The sequence below is a fragment of the Neomonachus schauinslandi genome, chromosome 7, assembly GCF_002201575.2.
Source record: "Neomonachus schauinslandi chromosome 7, ASM220157v2, whole genome shotgun sequence".
In the NCBI taxonomy this organism is placed as follows: domain Eukaryota; kingdom Metazoa; phylum Chordata; class Mammalia; order Carnivora; family Phocidae; genus Neomonachus; species Neomonachus schauinslandi.
Genome location: NC_058409.1, coordinates 148,327,176 through 148,335,617, shown reverse-complemented (window position 1 = coordinate 148,335,617; position 8,442 = coordinate 148,327,176). Strand labels below are relative to the sequence as shown.

At 58.8% G+C, this 8,442-nt stretch overlaps 1 protein-coding gene across 1 annotated transcript; it reads left to right on the top strand.

Annotated features, from left to right (window-relative positions):
- The first annotated feature begins 2,198 nt into the window (after nucleotides 1-2,198).
- IRX1 (iroquois homeobox 1) lies at nucleotides 2,199-7,673 on the top strand. Its single transcript, XM_021687101.2, has 4 exons — nucleotides 2,199-2,526; nucleotides 5,435-6,479; nucleotides 6,827-6,899; nucleotides 7,213-7,673. Exons 1-4 carry the CDS (start codon nucleotides 2,251-2,253, stop codon nucleotides 7,268-7,270), a joined length of 1,452 nt encoding a protein of 483 aa, XP_021542776.2. The 5' UTR covers nucleotides 2,199-2,250; the 3' UTR covers nucleotides 7,271-7,673.
- Nucleotides 7,674-8,442: the final 769 nt, after the last annotated feature.

Here is an 8,442-nt window from a genome sequence, read left to right as displayed (position 1 = left end):
AGGCTGCAGGTGGAGAGTGGGAAGGAGGATCAATCCATGTGGCTGAATCCCGACACTGACAAGTTTCTCTGGGCTTACGTTCCACTTGCTCTCCAGGTCACAGAAGAGGGCTTATCTCACCTGTCTTTACCTGTCACCCTGAAATGTGACACTGAAGTTTGCTAAACAGGACAGTGGTGGGACTGGCCCATTGGTTTGTTTGGGAGGTAGGAGAGAGGGGTTTGGCAGCCAGGGAGATGGTGGGCGGGGAGAGGGGGGCAGGAGGAAGCTTCCCTTTAATGACTTCCAGGATTGGGAGTGGTTAGGGCTCACCTCCAGCACCCCAGAATCTGTGTCAAAGCAGGAAAGGTGTCCAGATAGTTGCAGGAGGTTTCTAGAGTGAGCAAGGGCTAGTTAGTGGAGGTGGGGCGGGGGTAGGGGAAGGAGTGAAGGGGCAGCATGAACAGGAAGATAACCTGACTGAGCAGAGAAATAAAAGCCTGATTATGGAGCTGGTAATTAGTAATTACTATTATGGAGTTATTGTTGCTAATTATAGGCAGTGACTCCCTGTCTGTCCTCAGGCCCCAAAAATAGGGAAATGAGAGCCTTCCTGATGGTTCAAGAGTCACTGGGCCTCCATGATCCAGGCGATTGGAGGAGAACTAGGGGTTGCGGGACAGGTCAGGGTCCAGTGTGCGGGTGGCCCAGGTCACCAGCAGCACAGCATGCTGAGGACCGGGCCCAGAGGCCAGCCTCAACTCCGGGGACCTAACTGGCCAAACCAAGGCTGACAGCTGAGTGCGTGGGTGAAATTCCTGCAGGGTCCAGTGTGCAGGGAGTGCAAGCCAGGCACTGGCTGCTTAGTAGGAGATAGGAGGAAAAGTGGCCCCAGGAACCTGGGCAGGTAACCTGGGCCCACTCCCTCCCCCCTCCGCCAGGAACAAGCTGGCAAGTGTATGGCAGAAGCGGCCTGCCCTGGAGATGTCCCATGCACAGGGAGGCGAGGAGGCATCTGGACCTCCCCACCAGAGCGTGGGGTCATGGCAGTGTCCGCTTGCTCTTCCGGCCAGCTGAGGATGGAGAAGAGAGAGGGAAGGAGAAGAGGAACGCCCTGTTCCCAGGCTGGTCGCAGCGTCGCCTTGGGCGGGCGCTCTCCACGCAAGTTTACTTCCTGAGTGTGCACACCTAGCAGACAGAGGAGGGGCTCCCCAAGCCACACTTAGCTTCTCCCATCACCGCGGTGGGGGCTGAACGTTTCCCTTGCGCTGCAGTGGTGATTTTCCAGCAAAGAAAAGGTCCCACCCCCATCTCCAGGAACCTGTCACTGTGGACTGCATCCGCTTTCCCCCTGAAGTGGCTTCTCAGCTGCCCCCTCTCAAAGTTTTCACGATAGGAAAAGCCCGCAGAGCTCTGCGGCTTCCCGCTTACCCACGTGCAGCGAGGCCAGTCACTGCCAGGTGACCAGTTGCTGCCTAGTGGGGGCCCCGCAGACGGCACGCCCGCGTCAGCGTGTCACGCCAAGCCAGGTTCCGCGCCGCACCTAGGGCGCCGGGGTGCGCTTCTGCCAAAGATGTCTGGGGGAGGCCAAGGCAGCGCCCACCTCGGAGCAGAGGCCATTCCCGCCGGCTGTCACCGCCCCAGCGCCAGCACCGCTGCCCCAAGGGCGGAAAAACAGGCGCCGAGATGTTTTCCTGAAGGGGCAGACACACCTCGGCTTGGAAACAGCAAACCCCGGGTCCGACAGCTGTAAACCGGTGTCGAAGGGTGTCAGACAGCCGCGGGATCCGGGCGAAGGAGCCCGCGGGCCGCCAGGCCCGCACCCGCCGCCGGGCCGCTCGCGCGCCCACAGCAGGCGGAGGTGGCCCGGCCGGCGCGGAGCACCACGTGCTCGCCGGGCGGGGCGGGAGCGGCCGGGCTAGGGCGGGCGGGAGGCAGGGAGGGGGCGGGAGGGGAGCCGGGGGCGGGGCCAGCGCTCAAGGGGATGCCAATCAAAGCATCAACTTCAAATTGTGTCTGAAAGCCTCGCCGCCCGAGCGGAGGGCGGCCGCCGCAGTCGGCGCGGGATCGCGGAGCCGGGCGCAGCCGGGATCCGGGCGCCAGCGAGCACCGGGGCCGAGCAGCAGCCACCGGCCCCCGCCTCCGGGCCGGCCCGAGCGCGCCCGGCCTGCCGCCCGTTCCCCCCAACCCCCCCCGCCGCGCCGCCCGACCCCCGCCCCCGCTCCCGCCCCTTTAATACTCGCCCGCCGCCGCCGCCGCCGATCCGCGGACATGTCCTTCCCGCAGCTGGGCTACCCGCAGTACCTGAGCGCCGCGGGGCCCGGCGCCTACGGCGGCGAGCGCCCGGGGGTCCTGGCCGCGGCTGCGGCCGCTGCCGCCGCCGCCTCGTCGGGCCGGCCGGGGGCGGCGGAGCTGGGCGCGGGAGCGGGTGCGGCCGCCGTCACCTCGGTGCTGGGCATGTACGCGGCGGCCGGCCCGTACGCGGGCGCGCCCAACTACAGCGCGTTCCTGCCCTACGCCGCCGACCTCAGCCTCTTCTCGCAGATGGTGAGTGCGCCGGGCCTGCCCGCGTCCCTCGCCTCGGCCGCCTCCCCCACCGGCCCAGGCGCCCGGGGCGCGGGTGGCCTGGCGGCGCGGCGCGCGGGAGGCAGAGCGGGCGGGCGGGCGGAGCCGGCCCGGTGGGCAGCGGGGGAGGCCTGGCCCGAGGGTCCGAGGCGGCGGGGGCGGCGGGAGAGCCGGAAGGCCGGCCGCTAACTGCCCCTGCAGCTCGGCCGGGGGAAGCGGGAGGCCTGGGCCGCGAGCGGGGGGTCTCGGCGGGAGTCAGGAGGCCATAGGAGCAGGCCCGCGGCGCGCGGCTCCAGCTGGAGGTTGGGGCCAAAGTCGCTCGCGCCCCCGGCTCGGCGGAGGCGGCGGGGCCGGGCGGGCGGGGTTCCGGCAGCTCGGCCAGGTTCCGCAGGACGCCCCCGACTCGCCGGCACACCCGGCTCGCGCGACCTCTCCGCCTTTGGGGCCGGGCCAGGGCGACTCCGTTTTCTCCCGTTTTGGTGGACCTCCTCTAGTTTTGCCCGACTTTGCCCGATGGAACCCTGGAAAGCCTAGTAGAGGTGATCAAAATAAACCTAACAATGGGGAGATCAGACGGGCCGGATGGGGTCTCCTAATGGAGTGTGTGCAAATTTGAGATTTAGGGGGGAAAAAAGTGGAAATAATTTTGGCGTCCGAAACGGTGTTTGGTTTGACTTTCGTAAGTTGCCAAAGTTTTCATTTCTTTTGCACAGAATGAAAAGCACTTTTCTTTCCGCGTTACATAATGGAGGATTAAAGAAAACAGAGTCCCTGGGCTTAAAATAAATACTGTCCTCTTAGTCTCCCGTCCCAGTGGGTGTCAGTTGGGGGAGGGAGCTGCAAATTTAATTCTCCGCGGGCATTCGCCATTCTGTCGGTCCGAAGGATCCATTTTCCTTGGTCTGACTGCAAGGTCGCGCTTAAACTTCGGGATACTGCTGAATTGCGCGCGGGGCTCTGGAGGCCAGGGAGGCAGCCCCCTCTCGCGCTGCTGCGGGCGGGATAACGCAATTTGCAGGCACCCCCCACGTCTTCCCGCTCCCCGAAGAAGAGTCGGGAAATAAATACCGGCCAACTGTACGAGAGAAAAGCGGCTGGTGTGTTTTTCTGTAACTTTTTCTTGTAGTTTTGAAAAGAAAGACTATTTCTCTGAAAGCAGCCCCAGCTGCTTTTGAGATCGCTTGCTATCGAAAAAGATCAGCTCCCATTTTGTTCTGGCGGCTGGGGATGCCAGGGAAGCGATGAGAGATTTACAAGGTATCCTTTCAAAAAGAATTCCCGGCAGAGAAGAGGCCGAAATGTCGTCCTTACAGTTACAACCAAAATAATTAGAGAAGTGCAAAGTACATTTTGCAAAGATTGGGCAAAAACGAAATCCGGCCAGAGCAACCTTTCCTCTGCGGCATCCACCACTAAACAAACTAGTCAAAGAAATATTCTGCTCTTTACAACTTTCTCAGTCTGGAAACCCCCTCTGCTAACATAGCAATTGGACCATATTTATTTGGAGAACTATAATTTTTTAACAGAAATTTTGAACACAGATATGTGCCATTTGCCCCCCCCTCCCCTCCGTGTTTGTAGGAGAGAAAGGGAGCTGTGTGTTGGGAATCTGCTCCCATTGTAGTGTGGTGGGGAAGGGAGATAACTCGATTTTTTTTTTTTTTTAACTAAAGGGAAACCGTATAGAAATCTCCCCCCAAAGGTGTGTGTATCTGCTAGTGCTCTCCCTCTGGTTCTCAGAGAGTAAGCCTAAATCCAAACTCTTGAGTCTAGGCCTATGTTTCCAAGCCGTTATGATTGGGGGTTTGGAAGTCAAAAGATAAAATTGTGAATGAATGTCTGTCTGGGCAATTTATGGTAATAATGAGGCCTAATGAGGTTGTTAGGAAGATAAAATGTTATTTACCAAAAAACCTGATGGGATAATTTGACTTGCTGTGTTTTACTACAGATGATAAAAAGAATATTGATCGCAAATAAATCACGGCCTCTAAATGCTTGCAAACAGTTTGAGCTTCCTCTTGCCACATCACAGTCAAACTTCAGAGATAAACTAAGTGAGAACAGGCCTAGGAGAGCAGTACCCCTTCACACAGCCGGGACTCCCGGGCCCTCGCGTTAATATTTTACGGGTTAAGCCCTCCTTTTGTATTTAAAAAAAACAAATGGTGTTTTTGTTATTGTTGTTGATGATGGCCAGGATTAAAATTTTAAATTACCTGTCACCACCGTCGACCTTTAAGTGTGGGGAACCATTATATGCAGATTAATTTGGGAGCTAAAAGGAGTGTGCTTTCATTTTAAATTGCTGGTGGATTTGGACCCAAAGAAAACCCGAGATGGTTTATTTTGCTTGACCCCCTCAGGGTCAGAGGGGGCTTAGGCTTTAGGTTCTTTACATTTGGAGAAACTGTTTTATCAGCGCAGTTAAAAGGTTTTCCTTTCTAGTTAGTGTGAGACAAACTTGGAAATTAAGGCTGTTGAAGTTCTTGTGGGTGGTGGGGGTGGGAGGCCTGAGGGACTCCCCGGGAAATTCTGTGGGGCCATGGCTCCTGCTGTGATCTTCTGGAAATGCACAGATTCTGGAACTTCTCTTGAGTGACAAAAAATAATAAAAATAAAACCACCAACAACAAAACGAAACAAAAACAACCTCTTCGTGAAGGTTGGAAGCTCAGTTTTTAGAGGAGGCTGAAGATTCCGACCAGTCACTTCCTCCCTGGGTGGTGCACTGGGGGCCTTCGTGTTCTTGAGCTGACAAGAGCAGCTGCCCCTGACTTTACTAGTTTTGGGGACTCATGGCGCTCTCTTTCTCTCTTTCTCTCTCCACCCCCACACCCCTACTCTCTCTCTCTTTCTCCTCCCTCCGTGGGCTTTGTGGTTGCAGGGCTCACAATATGAACTCAAAGACAACCCCGGGGTGCACCCTGCCACCTTCGCAGCCCACACGGCGCCAGCCTACTACCCCTATGGCCAGTTCCAGTACGGGGATCCCGGGCGGCCCAAGAACGCCACGCGCGAGAGCACCAGCACGCTCAAGGCCTGGCTCAACGAGCACCGCAAGAACCCCTACCCCACCAAGGGCGAGAAGATCATGCTGGCCATCATCACCAAGATGACCCTCACGCAGGTCTCCACCTGGTTCGCCAACGCGCGCCGGCGCCTCAAGAAGGAAAATAAGGTGACGTGGGGCGCGCGCAGCAAGGACCAGGAGGACGGAGCCCTCTTCGGAAGCGATACGGAAGGCGACCCTGAGAAGGCTGAGGACGATGAGGAGATCGACCTGGAGAGCATTGACATCGACAAAATCGACGAACACGACGGCGACCAGAGCAATGAGGACGAGGAGGACAAGGCCGAGGCGCCGCGCGCGCCCGCGGCACCTACAGCCCTTGCTCGGGACCAGGGCTCGCCGCTAGCAGCCGCCGACGCGCTCAAGTCCCAGGACTCGCCCCTGGGCCTGGTCAAGGAGGTCCCGGAGCCTGGCAGCACGCGCCTGCTGAGTCCTGGCGCCACGTCGGGTGGCCTGCAGGGCGCGCCGCACAGCAAGCCCAAGATCTGGTCCTTGGCCGAAACGGCCACAAGTCCCGACGGCGCGCCCAAGGCCTCGCCGCCGCCTCCCGCCGGCCATCCCGGCGCGCATGGGCCCCCCGCGGGCACGCCGCTGCAACACCCCGCCTTCCTGCCCAGCCACGGACTGTACACCTGCCACATCGGCAAATTCTCCAACTGGACCAACGGAGCGTTCCTCGCGCAGGGCTCCCTGCTCAACATGCGCTCCTTCCTGGGCGTCGGCGCGCCCCACGCCGCGCCCCACGGCTCGCACCTGCCTGCGCCGCCGCCGCCGCCGCCGCCGCAGCCGCCGGTCGCCGTGGCTACAGGGGTGCTCCATGGTGACAAGGCCTCTGCTCGCAGCAGCCCCGCGCTCCCAGGTATTGTGCCCAGGGGTGTCCGCCCCACCCCAGGAATCCGGAACCCGGCGTATTGTGGGGGTGGGGGAGCGCCGGCCGGGGAGGGGAGAGGCGGTAGCAGCCAAACCCGGGGATGAGCCGTAATCTCTGCCTGGATTAGGGGACTGAGGCCAAGGCCCTAGGCTCCGTCAGGAGAGCTGAGTTCTACCTGCAGGCCTGCCTAGGGAAGGTGAAGGATTTTCTTGGAGACCCTATCCTTGTTGTGAGAGGGAGGGGGTGGGTGGGGAAGAGGCTTGAGCACCTCGGCAGCAACCCCCCCCCCCCCCACACCTGTCTCTTAATGCTCGGCTTCTCCCTCTCCCTCGCAGAGAGAGACCTCGTCCCCAGGCCGGACTCGCCGGCACAGCAGTTAAAATCGCCCTTCCAGCCCGTGCGCGACAAGTGAGTGCTGTTTGCTTGTACTCTCCGTTGGCCGCGGCTGGCGCGGGGGTGGGGTGCGGGGGAGGAGGGTAGGGGGCTGGAGGGCTGAGCGGGGCCAGCCGGTAGGGTCTGACAGTCATTGTGGAAGGGGTGCTGTCCACCAGCCCGGCGCGCGGGGCCCTCTGGCTCCACCGGGTTTCTCCCAACCCGGGAGCCGCGCGGGGCGGGCGACCACGCCCCCAGGCGCTGGGCTGGCAGAACCGGTGACGCCGGGTCCCAGCGTCCATCCACTGACCCTTCTTGTTCTTCTTGTCTCGCTGTGTTTCCCCTGCAGCTCGCTGGCCCCCCAGGAGGGAACGCCCCGGATCCTAGCAGCCCTCCCGTCGGCCTGATTTAGGGTCTTCTTTTACATTTGCGGGGGGAGGGGGGAGGAGTTCGGGAGGGAGGGAATGAGGGAGGAATTAGGACAAATATTTCAGACTGGTGTAATGGACAAATATGGCCACGACGTCGAGGACTCCCATCCATCGCTTTCTGCAGAAAGGGGCTCGTCCTGCCGGAGCTCCAGTGCAGGCAGCCTGGCCTCTGCCCTTGGCTCTGGTGGCTGGCACCATGCTCTGGTTCACTATCAGCTGGGTAAATGCCCCACGTGCTTGTGTCTTTTTTTTTTTTTTTCTTCCTTCCTTCTTTCTGTATATAGAGTGATTTCAGATTGTAAATAGCGCGTCAGCGAACTTGTCTAAATCATATATTTTTGTCTAATAAACTAAATGAAATGATGCCCACTGCCCCCCTGCTGTGTGTGGCTGGGTGTCTGCCGGAGTGTCCTGAATCCTGCAATGCTGGCAGGGCCCAGATGCCCCTGGCTTTGGGAAGAGAGAGGCTCCTTGGGGAGTTTCTGCCGGCGGAGGCCAGTATTTCTCACAGTCTTTTGGTGGTTGTTGAATTTGTTAATATCACCAGGGCAGTTTCTTTGTAGGCAGTTTAATTCTTTCCAACCCTTAGACATTTATCGAGGGCACGCCTTTCTCGGGACATAAATGACTTCGATTTTCAGCAGTTTATAAAATGATTTCTTAAAGTGGGCAACAATGGGGGAAAAAATGAAAAGAATTTCCAATTATGTCCCCAAAGGAGAACTTCGGATTTGAAATCAATTTATAACTAGTTGTCTCAACAGTGCATCCTGGCGTCGGTTTGTTTGGTGGGTAGAGTGAGGACATAATGGAGTATGAAATTTTGGCTTTGAATATATTTTTTAGTTACTTGGTTAAATCAAACGTGGAGAGAGATTGGAAGGCTCTTTTAAAATGTCCTAATAGGCGGGCAGAGAGATGCAGCTCGGGAGTTCTCTGGGCTTGTGAGCCAGGGAGCTGAGGTAGCCTTTTGGGATGAGAAAGAGGGGTGGGGGCTTTGGTTTCCCAGGGACCCCCCCTTTAAATTCAAGAGCCTTGGACGGGCACACCAAGAGAGCAGAGGAAAAACAAACCTCGGATGGCAGGGTCTGGGAGGTAGCTGGGAATGATGGTAGGACAATGTGGGACTGAGCTGGCCTCGGATGTGC